The sequence below is a fragment of the Cydia pomonella genome, chromosome 9 (genome assembly GCF_033807575.1).
Source record: "Cydia pomonella isolate Wapato2018A chromosome 9, ilCydPomo1, whole genome shotgun sequence".
In the NCBI taxonomy this organism is placed as follows: domain Eukaryota; kingdom Metazoa; phylum Arthropoda; class Insecta; order Lepidoptera; family Tortricidae; genus Cydia; species Cydia pomonella.
In genome coordinates this window covers 9825170-9844709 of record NC_084711.1, presented here as the reverse complement: position 1 = coordinate 9844709, position 19540 = coordinate 9825170, and the positions used below count along the sequence as shown (strand labels likewise).

The following is a 19540-nucleotide window of genomic DNA, read 5'->3' as shown; positions in this document are numbered from 1 at the left end:
ACACATGTCATTTCAAATTTGTGTCACATCAGCAAACATTTACTTGAAACTTCTTGTACTTACTTAATTAATTTAGTCATAAGTAAGTTACTACACGTTAACAACTTTATCCACCTAATCTATATGTCAAGGGTATATAACATTAATTAACCGATAACCACGTCAGTATTAGGTAAACGTGTTAAACTGAGCTGTGAATAATTATGTCGCTCCTTAATTAAATCTCGGTTTTCCTATTAGTCAACCAATATTGAAATCCGTCAGCAGCGGCGGGCTAATTGGTTTCTTGGTAATAAATATCAGTGATCAACTACAGGCCTTTGGTCAAAGCAAAGGTTCGGAAATAGGTAATTAGCTGAAATGCTTTGGTGTTGGAAATTATTGGTTAATTGCTATTAAGCATGTCAGGTACGCGTTATCATTTGTTTACAGCGCCTGTAAAGTTTAAATACCTACTTCAAACAGTACCCCTAGTGTAAATAAATTCGATTTCGAAACGTGACGTACGCGTTTACGTTTAGTCTCATTTTGTATTGGATTTAGAAAGAGCGCGCCAAGCGGGACGTTTTGGAAACTCAAAATCCTATACAAAATGAGACTTAACGCAAACGCGTTCGTCACGTTATGATGTCGATAAAATTTACACTAGGGGTACAGAACTCTAATCATTGATGTCTATTGTCTATCTATGCATATCCACGTTTTTTTATGCAATAGAAATTTCAGGTCCAATCCTCGCGAAGTGTACGGCCGGCTGGATCCGTACCTAAGGTCCTATAGCTCTCATGAATTTGTGACACTGGGATGTTGTTACATTATAATGGATGATGATGATGGTGATGTATGTGAAAATGTTTTGGAGGATGGGCAGTATACTAGAATACTAGATGAGATGTACTTATATGCCGTTGAACTTTTTTGGACTGTTGATTATAGTGCTGGATAGTTTGCACATCCGCGTCATAATTATCCATTGGAGACATTAGTTTTCTATTGTTGAATTGACCCTAGTTGAAGACTCGGATGCATAGGTTTTTAAAGAGAACATGTTCTGTCGTGGCAAGCATCCATATAATAGGTCGATAGTCATAAGGCCGTATGTGATGTTACAGAAACTTGGTATGTATAACAAAATTGTTCTTCGTTTCGCCTGTATAGTAAAAATCTTAATGATTTTCGTTTATACGAATTATTACCTTTAGCTAAGAAGAGTTTATATGAAAGGATATATATATTTTCAATTTGCGCTATTGGATTCAGTTGGGGTTTATTTCAATACAACAGTATTATCAACCATCCGCGAACTATCGAGGTACGAGTACTGCGAGAAATAAAATTTATTGACTCCAGGTTACTGGTATTCGTAAAGTATGCCATTGAGATTAAATAGAAGAAATACCCCGTTCGAATGTAAATAAGGAGTGGATGTAATTTTCCAATAACCGAATAGGTCGATAAGAGTATTCGCGATAGTGCCGCGAGCTGGCATTGACATAGTTGGCGTGTCGCGGCGTCACAGCGTCAATGGCCTAGCCGCACGCGCACCTTCACAACAATACTCGACACATGGATTATGTTTAAAAAAATATACTTATATAATAACATGAATAATAAGTGAAGTTAAATGAGGTTAAAATAACTCTTGTTTCCCACGTAGTGACACATTTTCAGAGTTGAGCATTTTTTCTTACAGCCGATGAAAGGAAAGCCACATTAGTCCGCGGCTTGCGATAGAATATTTTGGGCGCGCCGTTACTGACAGTTGCTGAGTATTGTCAATACGTATTTCAGCTCGTAGAGATATAAAAACTGATGATAAAGTTTAATTTTATCCACATGAGTGGCAAAGTAATTTGATGCAAATTTTAAGTTATTTCCTCGTGTTGGCTGGTAGAATTTTTAGTTTGAACGATAAATTTTTAATAGCGCTCATTTTTATTTGATTTGTTATATTCTAATATTTTACAATATTTTCCTTGCGGTCGTATGGTGAAAAATGGTATACTTTACTCGGTGGCAAAGTTTAACCCATGCGCCTTGAAACCCTCGCAACGCTCAAGATCCATAGACATAGACATAGAAAAGTTTTATTTAACATTACAAATATCGCATTGGTACATTTGAACATAAAATCTTAAAACTACTAAAACAATTTAATACTAAGATGCGTTACAGCGTGATGTTAAAAAGGAGCTCGACACAGCATAAAGTTGCAGTAAATGAACTGCAACGCTGGTTTTCAGTTGGACCCTAGTAATAAAAACAAAACAAGAAAACACATTTCAAAACAAAAACATTAAGACAAAACATTAGGAAGAGGAAAAGAAGAAAAAGTTAGATGGGTGTGTATAGATATGTGTATATGTGACGGAACGGAATGCAATTTATAAAATTATTTATGTACCTACTGTGTATTTTTTGTGTGTGCTTTAGTTTGTGTACAATATCATATTAGAGTATTTTAATAAAGCATTTTTTTTTGTATATATAAGTTAGGATAGGATATATAGTTGAGTGTGAATTTGTATTTATTAAGAATATAAGTAATGAATGAATTATGTTTGGCTGGGCTATTATAAGAGATAAGAAGGTATGGGCTCTACAGCCAAGAGGTAGTGCATTTTGAATATGTAGAAGGTGTCGCTTAAGCCGTATTTTAAAACTGTTAAGACTATTAAAAATCTGTAATGATCCCACCTTTTGAACCGCTCGTGGTTTAATTTTGAATCTTTCCCTTGCTCGGGCATTAATATCAGGACGAAGCGTTACACAACAACTTGGTTTTTGGTGGTTCCGTCGGCTAGCTACAGAATTAGTTGAACCAAAATTGAAGTCGCCTGCCCGACGACTGTCCTATTGAATTGAGCAGAATATTAATTCTATATCTGATTTTCTTGTTCGACTGCACAAGACGTGCTTTATTGCAATTCAGTTGGACTACTTATTGCGCTGACGTTATTCTCTGACGGTAAGAAGGTGCTCACTTTAGGAACTATGACTAAGTTTATTAGGTTATCGAGACTAGTAACGAATAGTTAATCAACTTCGTAATCAGTGAAATGGAATCTAGTTGCAGGAGAATATCTGATCTACTCTAGCTAAATTTCGTTACTTACCTCTCTATCACTCCTACATATTCGAGCCACAGAGAAGCAGATAACGAAATTTCAATCTTTACAGTAAACGCTCAACCTAAGCTCTCATATGTTTTAGACCCTTAATCTGCCATTGAAATCAAAATGATATCGTAATAGTGGTACGTTCCTAAGTCATAATGATATCATATATGTCGTGTTACTTCCCTAACTAGATTTGGCCCATAGTACGTATATGTAGAGGTACATATGTCTTATGTATGTCTTCGAATGTATAAGAGGGTTTGAGAACTTGGGTATTGAACTCATTGGTAAGAGCCGGGGTTTTAACCCACGATCTTTAGTTGGACGCGACACTTGTGATGTACCTATATATCATGTAAATTCTGTATTATCATGTTGTGATCGCAGAATAGCATTATTCAATTCATTAATATTCCTATCCAGTATTGCAGGTACCGTGTTGATGGCGCGATCGCCCGCATCACCGAACAATGAGCCCTGCGCCCGCGCTACCTTCGCGCTAGATACATGCTAATGTAACGATGGATTAGCCAACCATCGAATCCAGTATACCTAGAAGTATCTAGTATTTTACCCCACCACGCATAATAATAAATGGCCAGTGGAATACTAGTTTGTGTTTGGAATTTTCTGAGCGAAAATGCGGTAAACTATTATATGAGCATATATTCCATTAGCATATCAAATTATATGAGCGTTACATATACACGTGGTTTTAAGTGATATTAAAATTTAAAAAAAAGCGTTGTGTTTCCGAGGGAGTAACGCTAAATCTGGCGCAAAATAAGGGAAAGTAGTGAGTTGTAAAAAAATGCAAAAAGAGGGTCAAAGGTTAAGCAAAGGCACAGCACAGGCATATTTTATACCATAATTATTAAATCGAATGGGACAGTGATACCCTTATTTACTCTATAAAAATAACTGTATTACATTCGTATTGTTTTTTACTAAAACTTTTTATTGTCCCGTAGTCGACTAGGAACCCTTATACATACTCGTAGTTCTGCCACGTCCGTCTGTCTATTCGCGGCTTTGGTGGTCGTTAGAGCTAGGGAGCTGCAATTCGGCATAGATACGAGTATTTAAGTCAGCTATACTGACAATCTCCCTTTTTTTCGCTTTAACCCTTTCGTGTGGGGTGTCATTGGATAGGTCCTTCAAATCTAATAGGGAACTTCAAGAACCATTTTTCGATAAACATAAAATTTACGGAAATAATTGCTCTGAAAAAATAATAATAATTGTGTCCACCCTCCTTCTAACTTTTAAACCATGGGTCCAAAAATATGAAAAACAATCGTGAATGTACCTAAAGCTTAGTAATGACTTTCAAGAAACAATAACGAACATGATCGGTTCGGTTATAAGCCATTATTGAGTTTGAAAAGTCTTCCCTTCTTAGCAAATGTGCTAAGACTCCCTTTAACTTGTTATGTACAAGATACCTACTAATAGCCCCCGTTCAAGGCCTATTCTGACGGACGGGTAGCTACTGTTCCCTCATTTTATCGCCAAACTTTTTGCCGAAAACAAGCAGGAAATTATTCATTGAACAATCGAATCCCATATTTTTGTTAGTCAATGCGGAAAGAGTAGAGTCGTAGGATGTTTGAGCTCCCTTACATTCCACGACTCTTCTCTTTCCGCACAAACTTTACAATTAATTATGTTTCTTTGATTATTCATTTCATAGAAACATACTTTGCAATATAATCAAAAGTCAGAATATTAATTCAAAGTTTTTAAATAAACAAAAGAACTGTACTGTAAAATTATTATTTTCTGTGAAACAAAAATCAACAGAAAAATCGTCGACAAAACAAAGGTAAACCGCAAACCGTCGTATTTACTGATACCTCACAATGTGACTACATGTTAGATGCATAAAGTCTCAAGTCACTGCCAATCACAAAATCGCAATTGATTTGAGAAGACACAAAATTTGAGAACCAAACGTATAGAAAAAGACGGATGTGAAAATAATGCTTTATATTATTATTATTATATATTAATATTATATTATAGGACATTATTACACAAATTGACTAAGTCTCACAGTAAGCTCAATAAAGCTTGTATTGAGGGTACTTAGACAACGATATATATAATATATAAATACTTAAATACATAGAAAACACCCACGTCCCACGTTCCACGTTTATGCTTCACGAAAATAAGGAATATCATGAAATCCGACCTTATGCACTTTTGTATCTCAAAAACGAACAATAATAGAAATACCAGAGTCAGTTTGTTAGAAGATACAAGTTACTTAAAGATACAAGTTAATTTATAATTTCTTACTCTTAATGTTAAAATGTCATTTTGGTCAGTTGTTCACATCCGACGTTATGGAATTCGTGTTGAGATATTTAAAAAATATATACTACTGGTTAAAGAGATACCAGGTGAATGCATTATATCTGCAAATGAAGTTTTTGCTCGTGGTTATGTTGATACCCGAGAAAGCGAATTATTCCAAAATTGAACCAAGAGCGTTGCGAGGGTTACAATTTTCACCATACCAGCTCGAAAGGCTCTCTTGATTGTTCAAAAACTAATGAGAAGGTTTCATTTTATCCACATGTGGGGCAAAGTAATTTGATGCAAATATTTGAGTTGTTTCCTTATGTTGGTTGGAAGAATTGACTTTTAAATGATTAATTTGAATGACATATATTTTATGATGTGGACACGGACAGATAGTTTTCCTAGCGTTAGAGTGGTGACCAATTTAGTATTTCATTCGATGGCAATAGTTAAACTCCTCATCAGTTTTTGAATAATCAGGAGAGCCTGTACGAGTTGGTGTGGTGAAAATATAATTATTAGCGTATTTTTTTACATGCTGCAGATTTAGATGGTCTGGCGTCCGGCAACGGTAAATATTACTTATTTAAGTAAGGTATTATATATGGCTAGTAGGATTTATCAGAGTTCGATTGCCGATTCCGAGATTATCGTCTTATAATTCCCATCGCCGCCGCCGCTTACAAGAAATGGGGGTACAATTAGCAATAATAGTAGACAGTGGATAAAACTACGCGCCAGAATTATGTTCTTAACATCTACAGTAGGGCTAAGATGGTCGGCTCTTTGTCATTTGTCACTATACCTGTCACGTTCTAACAAGTATGTAAGTGCGAAAGTGACGGGCATAGTGACAGGTGACAAAAATGGAACCATGAAATCGATTTTTAACTTGAATAAAGTGACGCAATTATTTTTGCGTTTTATTACCTGTACCCCTAGTGTAAATAAATTCGATTTTGAAACGTGACGTACGCGTTTGCGTTTAGTCTCATTGTGTATTGGATTTAGAAAGAGCGCGCCAAGCGGGACGTTTTGGAAACTCAAAATCCTATACAAAATGAGACTTAACGCAAACGCGTTCGTCACATTATGATGTCGATCAAATTTACACTAGGGGTACAGTTAAATAGTAAAAACGTGTAGTTACATGGAAAAAATATGACGACATCCTTATATGTCAAATGGAAGGAAAAACGTTTAGGACGAGGAAAATTAAATAATATATGAGTGTGAAAACTAAAGGAAAAGAGAGGGATACCGAGATAATCCCCAATCTAAACCTAATGGAAAGACAACGGTTCGGTAGTTTATGCCGGATAACCAATACCAACAAAATTGTCCAATAAAATATTGGGAAGGAGTTTTATTTATCAAATTGTGTGGGTAACACTACTCTAATCTTAAGGTACGTAACTAAATATTATAAAGGGAAATAAGTTAAATATTTATTGTTTTTTTTACCTTTAACCTATAGTCAGATACAATATACGTTTAGTGTGGTGTAAGTATTGTTATTGGAATTAATTTTATCATTTCTGATATGTACTTTATTTCCATTATCAATATTGCATAGCCTATTATTGACCCGGAAGTGCTACGAGTGCTACGTGCCGTAGCACTAGAACTATCGGTAAAGGACGTCCCAACATCCTCGCTTCCTCATTTGCGTCATTTCAGTCACCATCATTCTTTTAATAAATAGTTACAACATAAATAACTAAAAGTTACACATACGTTTATCCAGTGCCCATTCATGATGTCACACGAACTTTCACTTCACAACAAATTCCATACAATCCTTTAAACTAAGTCATTACAAGTGTCGATCTATTTTCCGCAGAGTTTCGCCATCCGGTAAAGTTTTCCCGCTAGGCGGCGGGCGCGCGCGTTCATCCGGCGGCGAGTGCAGACTGGCGGAGCGGCGTGACAACAGTCTTTGACATCTCCCTCCTGACTCATTCGACGATCGCTCACATTTTACTCACTTGTCAAGAACATAGGCTCTACGATGCTTGGATTAAACGTATGGTCGCTTAACATTTTTTTAGTATTTTTTAACATAGACCGCTTACAGTACCTAATTACATACATGCAAAATAGTTACACTGACGACCGAAAGTGGGAGGAAATCGGCTTAAAAGATTTAAATACAAACAAGAAGACACCATCAAAAACACACGTACTTTGTAAGGGCAGCAAGCTCACACAAATCTGAAAGAATACGGACGCTACAATAGTAATAAATAATGATAAGTAATAAATAGTTGTGTTCAGATATTTAAGAGCGTCTTGTTCGCTGCTGATTATCGTAGTTTTTCGGCGGTGACAGCTGCAATCTAAATGTACCTATTTTTTTAAAGGGTAAACTTAATATATAAGGAAAGCCTTATTTATTCAAAATAAAGATTTTGTTCAGGAACTCTCTTAAAGTAGTATTGCTATTATTATTCCACAACTTCCCGAAGACTGATAGTCAGACAGACATATAGATCTTATTTTTGTTTTATTAAGAGGGGGCTACTTAATGTATAAATGCAGTTTTTATATTGAAATTTTACACGTTTTAATCAAGGGCAAATGCCATTAAAAATCACTATAAAACAAGAGAGTTTAAGCCGTAAAATATTAAAGTTGGCTAAATAGAAAGAAAAATCACGAAAACATGTCTAAGTTACATCTAATTTCAATTATTTGTCGTTGCATAATGTACAAATTTTAGTATATATTTTTTTTACATAAAAAGTAAACCGACTTCAAAAAGGATAAAACAAAATATTATCCGTTTTTATGCGTTACCAACTATGTGTGATATGTTTGAAGTCGCCAAGTCAAATAGTAACAATACCGGTCAAAAATAATCAGCTCTCTATGTCTATAAAATCACATCACATATTAGCCACGCAATCGACAAATCTTCCCTCGCAAGTCACGCGCAGCGCGCCGTATACTGTGTTCCTTTCTAATTTGGTCGCTTTACGCACCCTCTTAATATAATGTCTAAAACGACTCATGAGTGGTGTAGATCGAGGACTAGATCAGTGACATTTTATAACTATAGATAGGTTATATTCAAACATAAGCACAAAAAATATACTACCATATTTATTTCTATAACTACCTACATCTGTTATTTTTGATTAAGTAATTTTCGCATTCCATACATCTTAGTCATACACATTAGCTCTTTCACTTTCCGTGAGCGGGAGCCCGTTAGCACGTGCTATCGCGTATACGCGTTATCTCGCTTGTCCAGGTGCGATAAAGGCAACTAGTACAATTTGTCACAAGGTATGCGTCAATTTTCGAACGCTTATAACCTATCTTGCCTAATCATTAGACTAGACTAGACATTTTTTATTTCATCAATTCGCATGCCTGCTGGCATGAATGAGTTACATAAGCATAGTGAGTGGTCAAGGCAAACGTGCTCTTGTTATAGGCACCGCTTATCGGTACGTTTAACTTTAATGTTATAAGGTTGCGTACTTTGTTACCGTTTGACACAAAATAAGTCTACCAGAAACCACAATATAGAATGTGTTACATTGATCGCGTTTTCGTAGCAGTTATAGCTGCTCAGACAATCTTTATCTATAAGGTTATGAGAAACACTGGGGAAAGAGAAACAATAAAGGTTAGGGAGATACTTCAAGACATTACTAAAAAATTATAATTATAATATTAAAGATAAAGCTATATGCATAAAGAAAATTAATTTAAAAATACTTACGTAGAAGGACTTTCGTCATATTGTTTCTCTCGCCCCGAGCAAAAGAAACTATGTTTCTGTTACCCAATCTGACCTTATCTACATGTGTGTTCCGCTTAAAAACTGCGACTTATCGAAGGAGATCCTAAGTGTGAATTCTCATTGCTTGCAGTTCAAATTATAACGGTGGGAGTCGTCGAAGATCACATTTATGCCTCGGGCACGTAAAAAGCTCCGAGCGAATCATTCGTCGCTAACGATGGTAGCGTGAACAGCCTCAAAAATGTAAGTTTAATACGTCAATTCCCACGATCGAGATATTAAGTCATAAAAATTGGATCTGCCTTCCGCAGTCGACAATTTGCCTGAATAATCTAAGCAGCTCAAAATTATTATTATATATAAAAAATACTTTATAGTCACTTACCAATCTCAATACTGATTGTTAAGTTGTTCGATTTCCAACATAAAATTCGCTGACTTTTTTGATGTACGTACAGAACATTTCAATTTCCACTTGTCGAACGAAGCGTAGTTGAAAATCCTGATTGAAAAACCTCAATATTAGCGTGATTTGCTGGGTTTCCCATATTCGGTATGGAATTGGTAACACCTACTAACCTGAAAGTAGTTAGTAACGTGTTCTGGTTATGACAGAATTTGTTCCGCATAACTTTTTCTACCTGCAGCCTACCCTATTTACTAAGAATTTTCATGAAAAGTAGGTAGGTAGGGATACCTTATTAGACTACATAAACATTAGGTACCTAATAAACGTTAAATTAAGAGAGCTAAATTGTATTATTCAAAACGGCTAAGATGACTTCCAGAGATAAGCTAGAGCAAATATTACTATCCTCTCTGTTATATGTATGTAGGTACAAGTAGAATAACGCGTTCGATTGTCTATTATTGCATGAAATTACGACATTGCAATGTATGGATGCCTCACTATTGCTATTAAAGGCATGAGATATATGTATACAGGATGGTTTTACTGACAGTTGATATTAACGACATGGTCATTTAAAGTTAATTGCGCTCTTTATGCACCCTAACTGACTTTGTATACACATAAATACACTTTAAAGACTTCTATGCGTGCGAAGTTGCGGGCAGGGGCTAGTTGTGTTCATAAAGACCAACTGAAAAATTTAAGTTAAGTATTTTAATTTTTTAACTATATGTTGTCTCGGTTCTAAAAATGTACACGGCCATAATGCGGATATTCAAGATCCAAGAAAAATATATTGCAGGTAGATAATGTATATTTATGAGGAAAGCGGGAACCTCTCCACTTCCGTAGGTGGATAAATTGTCTATTTGCCATCAACATTTTGAAAGGCAATTTTAATTAAGGAAAAGGGTGATTCTCAAAACGAGCATACCAACGTTCTATTGGTGCGTTTGAAACATTGATTAGGATAAGTACAGTACAGTTACATAAATTCTTACGATTATAGGTATCCTTTTTGCTAATACGTTCCTATTATTAGGAGCATAATTAAATCTTGAAGCTTGCAAAAGCTCTCGTTTCAGAAGTAGGTAGGTATCACGAAGTGAACTCAAATTAGATTTGACACTCCTTGGGCTCCCAAATTAAAGGTTCACCTTTTGATAATCAAGACACCTTTCTTCTGATCAAAAGACGGCCTCGGGTCGTTAGGTATCTTCATTGAGTTTTCCTGTTGATAGATTATACAATTTATGTATGAGTACAATTTATATTTTGTCCATAGTTTGAAGTAAGTAATCCATTCTGCCCTATTAGGTATACTTAAATCCCTTTAGAAAACGTTTAGTTTATTACGTTACTTACGGTAGATTCCCTTAAGGGTTTTATTATTTTGGTACTTATAAAACAATTTGTATTTTGTAATGTAATTAAGGGACTAAATACTTAGCGTCTATACTAATTGGGATCTTTATCTTAAATAAAATTTATTTTGCCATGTAATTAAGTACTGAAGTTAAGGACCTGTTTTCTATGCTTATCTTTCTTAATTTCTTTTCTTTCTTTTTAATAGTCATTTAATCTTATCAACTGAGCTCATTCCAAAAACTTCAGAAGAGGAAGGAATAGCCATAATCATTAATCATGTCTTTATCAGCATTGCTCTAAGATGCTTGAGGCTTGGAAGCTTGGAACCCATTAATCTGAGATTACAGCAAGTTTCTGATGTCAGTTATCTGACCTTTAATAGATATTGCAAGACGAACCCACAATACGGGAAACCGACAAGCTGAACTTTTTATCGCTATTGGTAATCTTGTTTATTTATTACCTCTTCAGTAAATTGACCGAAGAGCTGGCGGCTTCCTCGCACAACATATTAGTATTGCGATACAACGAGGAAATGCCGCCAGCATCCTTGGTACAATGCCTCAAGGGCCTATTTTAGATATAAGCTAGTTATAGTAATCATCTGTATATATCCATTATGTATATTGTTATTGTCAATAAATATTTTTCCTCTTCAGTTATTAAGATCGATATCAGACGATTTCAAGAGTCTACCTCTACTCTACTTACCTACCCAATTTGAAAAAAAAAATTATGAGGGAATTACCTAGGGCCTGGTGAAATTATAAATTGCTGGGAAGTTATTGACCCAGTTATTGTCAATGAAATATGGACGTCGATTACCATAATCATTAGACCTAGGCACCTAGTCTTAAATTGCATTACCTATACCTATAGGCATATGCCTAAGTAGATATACACCCGTGCTTTATTGAATTCCGTTAACTTCAGGGTATCGGTAAGTACGTTTATGGAAACTAAATGTCATAGATAATATACAAAAAAAAATTTTTTTTTTGCTATTTTTTTAGTATTTTTACAAAAAGTAATTAAATGTTGCATTTAGCGTTGTTGTAACACGGGCATTACATCTAACTCCACCAAACAATTGAAAACTGATGTGACATATCAATGTCATTTCGAACATCAATCGTCCGAGATAGTACTTTACGTTTAGGAGCAAATGTATGAACTCGTACTGAATACTAATCGATATGTAAACAGGCCCTAAGGCAAGTGTACATGCTCGTAAGGGTCTTATAAGATAAAAATTAAATATTGATTATCTCCGAAATGGAGTTAAGTAGAATACCGGTGTCTTTGAGAAAGTTACTTAATTTAAGCTCAGGGATGCACCCTTGAAATTAACGGAAATCAAAAACAAAAAACACACGTATACTTCCCGACCGGCGTCACATTGCGTGTTTAATTTCTCTATAGGAAAGAGATTATATTAGAACTTTGTCATTTGCACAACTCACAAGAAGTACCTACATTTGCTCATTAAACAAAATGGTTGTGTTGTAGTGTTAATTTTTTATAGTAGTTTTATGGCGCAAAAGTCGCTTCTAAGTAAGTATATAGATAATAGTATATATAATAAACAATCTGTTCAAACGTAACGTAAATAAGACGTGTCATTTAGAACTGGCTGTACCAAACTTGTTTACCTACTTACATGCAGTTTCTAGGTAGTGTTTCAAAGAGCTTTCTGTAACTCGGAACCATGCAAGGAGTAAGTTTAATTCATCTGATTAAAGCCTTCCAGGCTTCGTCGCTTGCCGTGTTGGGGCATATTCCTACATACATCTACCACTGACTTACATAGGTACAAGAGTGAGTTGACTTAGACGTCCTAATAGAGTTAAAGTTGTTAACAGTAAAGTTTCTATTTGCTTAGTTTTGGTTTATTTTTCCTTAAATACCCACCGGAAACGCTTGAACAACGTGATTTCTAATAGATAATATCAGGTTCAAGTCTTTGTTTTAAACTATGATGATGGAAATGTGCTTCATCAGAAGTCGTAACGTAGAAGTGGTCGCCACTCCGGATGTGCTGTGCTGTACATTTATTATCCCTGAATGTGTTTGGTACCTTCACCATGAATATTTTAAAAGTCAACTGCTGTACACGAACTACCCACACTTGGCCTACTTTAAGTACCTGGGTAACTTTTCTAAACGTTAACGATATTTTCAGAAATAATTTGGTTCGTAACCGTTCCGCGTGTAACAAGCGACCGTTGAATAGCTTTTCGAACTAATTTAAAGTTCCAACATAAATCAATGCTAGTCAATTTAGGGCCCTATTTAACTGGAAAAAGTGACAGAAAGTGTCAAAAAGTCACCGTACCTCTAATTTTATGATAAGTGGCAATGTTACGCCCTAACGTTTAAACGCCGACAGACCATAAAGTGACACGTTGAATTGCTGAGTCACAGAATAGATAAATAATACCTACTACGTAGGTACAGTCACCTGTAATAATATTTTTCTCTCCGAAGGCCGCAAAAATATCTGACACGATCTTATGTGTAGAGCCATGAGAGCGCGTCACATATTTTTGCGGCCTTCGAAGAGTAACATTAGCCAATGAGAATTTAGTATAGAGGCGTATTGTCAACGCAAATTTTGTAGTCAACTAAATTTACTGCCATCTTTCGACACGGGACCGGACTAAAATTCTTATTCTTTCATTGACCACTGTTCTTTGATCGACATGTGTTAAATACCAAACGGTGTCGTCATCTACTCGAGTATGGCCTATACTAATATAAAGAAAGGTATATATATCGCCATCTATTCGAGCATAATTTTTTCTTGATTTTTCGAGGCACGTTTTTTTCTTAGACTTTATTTATCTTATACGGAGTATCGGAGTTATACATAACTTTGATATGACGCAGTACGACAGCGCCATCTGTTACGGCTATCAAACTAGGGGCACGTTTTTAGACTTTACCTCTCTATTACAATCAATACCTTTTTGGTCTTACAAAACCGATGTTTGCCAGCGAATCACGTTGTCCGTCCCTCTCTATTCCATGATTCGCATGACGAGTTATCTTTGTCGCTTATTAGACTGGGCCTTAACTCAATCACCGCTGAGCTACGGTCGTAGCGCTACGTCGTAGCTGATAACATGGGTTTTCCGGTATGTAGCGGAAATGCTTCGTAGAGACAAAACGACGTGTCGTGATTAGCGCTGAATGGGTTAATGACTGCTCGGAACAGTCATACATATTATTCATATTCATATTCCTTTATAGATAAAATTACAAATTTGGCATGTCAAAAGGGTAATTCATAAAATTAGGTCGATGTCAATTGAATTACAATTTATTAAAATAATAATTATCATATTAAAGTAAAAAAAATAAACGAATATAAAAATAATCAACACAATTCAAATATAAAAATATTAAATTAAATAAAAATAAAATGGTTATTATAATATTATGGCATGTCACAAAATACATTTGTAATCAGTCATTTTTAGGGTTCCGTAGCCAAATGGCAAAAAACGGAACCCTTATAGATTCGTCATGTCCGTCTGTCTGTCCGATTCTGTCACAGCCACTTTTTTCCGAAACTATAAAAGCTATACTGTTCAAACTTGGTAAGTAGATGTATTCTATGAACCGCATTATGATGTTTACACAAAAATAGAAAAAAAAACAATAAATTTTGGGGGTTCTCCATACTTAGAACTGAAACTCAAAAAATCTTTTTTCATCAAACCCATACGTGTGGGGTATCTATGGATAGGTCTTTAAAAATGATATTGAGGTTTCTAATATATTTTTTTTCTAAAGTGAATAGTTTGCGCGAGAGACACTTCCAAAGTGGTAAAAAGTGTCCCCCCCCCCCCCCCCGTAACTTCTAAAATAACAGAATGAAAAATCTAAAAAAAATATATGATATACATTACCATGCAAACTTCCAACGAAAATTGGTTTGAACCAGATCTAGTAAGTAGTTTTTTTAATACGTCATAAATGGTACGGAACCCTTCATGGGCGAGTCCGACTCGCACTTGGCCGCTTTTTTTAATCGAGTGCCGAGCATAAGCCGAGCGAGTGAAATAACTCTGACAGTAGGCACCATTTCGAACTTTGGCAATATATGTAAGGGAAGGTGACGTGGACCGTAAATAGAACCTATAAAAATACTACTACTTACTAGTTATGTAAAACAAGCGGTAAGAGCGTGCGACTTTCAATCCTGAGGTCGCGGGTTCAAACCACGGCATGCACCAATGAGGTTATCGGAACTTATGTACGATATATTAACTTAACGACTATAAACTTTCTTCCTCATCAACTTAATGATTCACACTTGGTATAATTATGTGTGTATCAATATGTTTATTCGTATTAGTATATGTGTAAGTTTATCAATATATACTCGTACTTTATATTCATATATAGTCTTGGTTACAAATTTATTTACTTTAAAAGACATTGCACCTACTTAATCTTTCTGGTTTAACCCATTGGTTGACTGGTAGAGAATGCCTAAAGGCATTAAGTTCGCCATTTGTACCTTCATGTATTTTGCAATAAAGATTAAATAAATAATATCATTTGATATTTACCAGTCGCTTTTCGGTGAATGAAAACATCGCGAGGAAACCGGACTAATCCTAATAGTTTCCCCTCTGGGTTGAAAGGCCAGGTGGTCGTCGCTTTCGTAAAAACTGGTGCTAACGACAATTCTCGGGATTAGTTGCCAAGCGAACCCCAGGCTTCCATGAGTCGTGGCAATAAGCCAGGACAAACGCTAGGAAGAAGATGAAGAGATCATACTAAACAATAAATTGTAGGTAATAACGTAATGTAGATGGTATAGTGTTGATAATTGGCATGCTAGTGACAACTAGTTCAACTCTGTGCTACAAGCTACTACTGCTACAAGTGTTGATCTCTACTACGGCCAGACTGTGCTACTGGTGCTGCTCCTCGCTCTGCTTCTCGCGCTGCCTGCTCCGGGCACAGGGGCACACACTGCCCTACTCGTGCGATTAATCGCGACGCTCCATACTTCATATTGCTGATCATTTGACTCGCGCCAAAAAACCCACAAAATAGAGAGCGGTGGGCATGACGAGTAGCGCGGCAGCACTACATCTCTGCCTACTTACCTCGCTACTTCCCATGTCACTCGTCAAGTATGTGGCCGGTGGTGGCCGGGGTATACGAATACGTAGAAAATATTAGAATCAAGGTGGTCGTAATTAACCAGTACCCCTAGTGTAAATAAATTCGATTTCTAAACGTGACGTACGCGTTTGCGTTTAATCTCATTTTGTATTGGATTTAGAAAGAGCGCGCCAAGCGAGACGTTTTGGAAACTCGAAATCCTATACAAAATGAGACTTAACGCAAACGCGTTCGTCACGTTATGATGTCCATTAAAGTTACACTAGGGGTACAGGTCCGAGAAAGTGAAATTATAAATAGAATATGTCCAAGAACATTTATCAGTTTGTGTGTTGTTGAGTAGTTAGGACTAGTTACTGTTCTTACTACTATAGGTCTACCACTTATCACAGGTGGTTAGCAAAAAATTTGCGAGGTGAATTTCTAGTAGACGGTAGCTGAGTTTTGTACAAACACTAGTTTATATAATTATATTTTTACTTAACGCAAAGCCCGTCACAGACAGCAATAAATAATATATCAAAAGATATCTTATAGCAAGGCATCTTACGATATATTTTAAGTAACATTTGACAGAGTCCACATACTAAGCTATAATATAAATTTTTGTATATTACGATATCTTATAGCAAGGCGATCGGTATATTGCCATATATTTTGGTATATTTCGTCTCTGTCACAATATAGGTGCTAGACAGACAGCGAAACGATCGAATATATTTTGGTATCGTTGGCGCTTAGCTATACTATAAGATATCTGTCGTTATTTTACGGTATATTAATATATATTATCGCTTCGTCTGTGACAGGCTTAATACTAATCAAGAGTCCGTAGATGACTACAAAAACTTCTTACCTTCTTAGCGACCAGTGCCGGATTAACCATTAAGCAAAATAAGCACTTGCTTAGGGCACCACGTCTGGGGGGGGGGGGGGGCACCAAAATCGCTGGCAAAAAAAAACGGGTAGTTTGTACATGAACCTTTGTGTATCGTGTACAGGGCACGTAAGCGCGTCTCCAACGCAGGCCTTTGCCCCTACGAGGAGACTCATTCCATCAGGCTTGCAATATCCTGATTTTTTCCTCATACTTTACCCATGTGTTCGTGGTTGATTTTTGATTGCCAGCATTCTGCAAGTCTGTCAGCCTTTGGGTCAAAGGGCCTTACACCCAACGTAGAGCTCAGTTTTAGAAAGCTATTTGTCTTCAACCCTACGTGGAGCTTGTTCTTCAGCCTTCTCGGGGTGTCGAATTTAATAGTAGATCTACACTTTTGTCTTAATTTATAATTATGTCGTGTCCGAATTTCGCTCTCTTGCAACTCGGCCTTCGGCTTCGCACCGAAGTCTTAACAGGTTTTCGAGGATCGGAATTTGTCACTCATGCTGCCCGATCTCTTGCACCCAGATTGGTTTGCGACGTATTGCACACGGCTAAGCTGCAGAGCCGCGATCGTGCGAACTAATTGTCAAAGTTTTATGATAAAAAAACTGATGACGGAATCAAAGGCTAAAGTGCAGGTTCGGGGCCCCACGAAGGTCGAAAACCAAAAGCTTTTATTTTGAGGTTTTATTTGAACCAAAGGTTTTTAGCAGAATTAATCTTTGTTTTCCTAAGATGTAATTAAGAAGTGATGCCACCCAGATTTTTGATTCTGGTTTATTTCAGCTTCGGCGAAGTCGGTCAGTCGGAGGTCAATAACTGTTCAAGTTTAGGTTCTAAGTTACGTTTGGTATCATTTTCGACAAAATCTAAAATGTAGATCATACCAAATTTCATTCAAATAGGTGCAGCGGTTATTGATTCCCCACATAAACTTCCACCCTCCTTAACACATCCTAAGCGATGATTTTTTAGATTAAAACTATCCTATGTCCTTTCTCGGGACTAAACTAATTATCTCTATACCAAATTTCAACTAAATTGGTTCAGCGGTTGAAGCGTGAAGAGGAATATGAAAAAAAATAATTAAAAATTTACATGTTTCCACTTCGGAATGGTGTCAATGTGATACCATACTCGTAAATGAGTTCGGCATTCCCCATTTTTACGAAAACGATACCAAACATAGCCTACTAGCTTAACTGATGTAGATGTCAAGATAAAGTTGAAAGCCCACACCCTCCTCTAAAAATATACACTACAAAACTTGGTGGCTCCACTTCTTAACTAAATCAACCCTTGGGCTTGTGTCCTAACTCCTAGGGGCCAATCCTGCCAAAGGAAATCTTCGGTTCGAAACGCCTATTTCATCGGCTGCAACTAACTCTAATCACGTGCCCTTTTGAGCGAGGCCAAATGCCGAGCAGCAGGAGAGCCCTGATCACATTGGTTCGATTTCGTTAGGTCTTATTCATACTCGGCTTTTTACTAATTTACTTTATGCAAAAGTTGACCTTAAGCCTCACATAAACTTGGCCATGTGTCCAAATCCATGCTTTTGTCTCTCGCGGCTGGGCATTATGCCTTGTTTACAATTCGCCATTGTTTTTTTTTAATAGCGCGCCGCCATCAGACTCTCCGGGCGTCTAACCTAACCTTATGAGGACCTCAGCCTTCGGCCTCATTCACACAATTTGTCAATTCCAAGTTCTACTTTCTTGCAGCGTGGGCTTTGGCCTCATACGTAAAAGCGCGGATCTGACCGCGCTTTCAGCCTAATGAAGAGCTCAGCTTTCGACTTAGTTTTTTAAGACACTTGGCCATAGATTCTTGCCAGAGCTCAGCCCTGCTGAAGCTCGACCTTTGGCCTCACATGAATGCGCTTCTCAGAAAAGCTCTCTTTTCAACCCTGCGTGGAGCTCCGCCTTAGTCCTCGCTTACACTGGGTATTTTTTTCAGTCAGTTATAAAACCCAGCCCTCTCGCAACTTCGCCTTTAGGTCTTGCTCGGAAGCGCCAAGTGGGCACTTCGGATCTTCAACCTTATGAAGAGCATGGCCGTTGGATTTGTTTTTTGACTATTGCCACCATTGGTTCAATTCCAAGCACTGCTGTCCTGCAATTTGGCCTTCGGCCTCGCACGATTTCCCGCCACGGTTGAAAAAACTGAGGGTCAACCGCGAACCACGTTCGACGTGTTGTCTCCCTGTCGCACGTACGAATTTACAATTGCCTCTGGGCCTCAGTCCTTAATGTAACTTTCGGGTTACTTTTGGTCATGTTACTTCTAGGGTTTATTTGTGAAGTGAACCAAAGCGGGTTTTAATCACATAGTTAGCGGAAAGGCAAGTACACAATCATAGATATAGGTAATTTCAGTCATTTAGTTCTCACATAGATATAGGTAATTTCAGTGATTTAGTTCACGCATGCTTTGATAAAGGTGACATTAGGATGGCGACTGCACCAGCATTACTGTTGCAACGTTTCTGCTGCAGCACTGTCAATTTCCTTGATAAAATAAGTAATGGATTGAAAATACAAATTGCA

The 19540-nt window shown here is 36.8% G+C and overlaps 1 protein-coding gene across 1 annotated transcript in view; it reads right to left on the bottom strand.

Moving 5' to 3' along the window:
• LOC133521309 (guanylate cyclase 32E-like) overlaps positions 1-7885 on the bottom strand; it is a 64347-nt gene extending 56462 nt beyond the window's left edge. Inside the window, exon 1 of the mRNA XM_061856200.1 lies at positions 7167-7885. Coding sequence (XP_061712184.1) covers positions 7167-7187 — 21 coding nt within the window. The 5' untranslated portion in view covers positions 7188-7885. The remainder of the gene's footprint in view (positions 1-7166) is intronic.
• Between the last annotated feature and the right edge of the window lie 11655 nt (positions 7886-19540).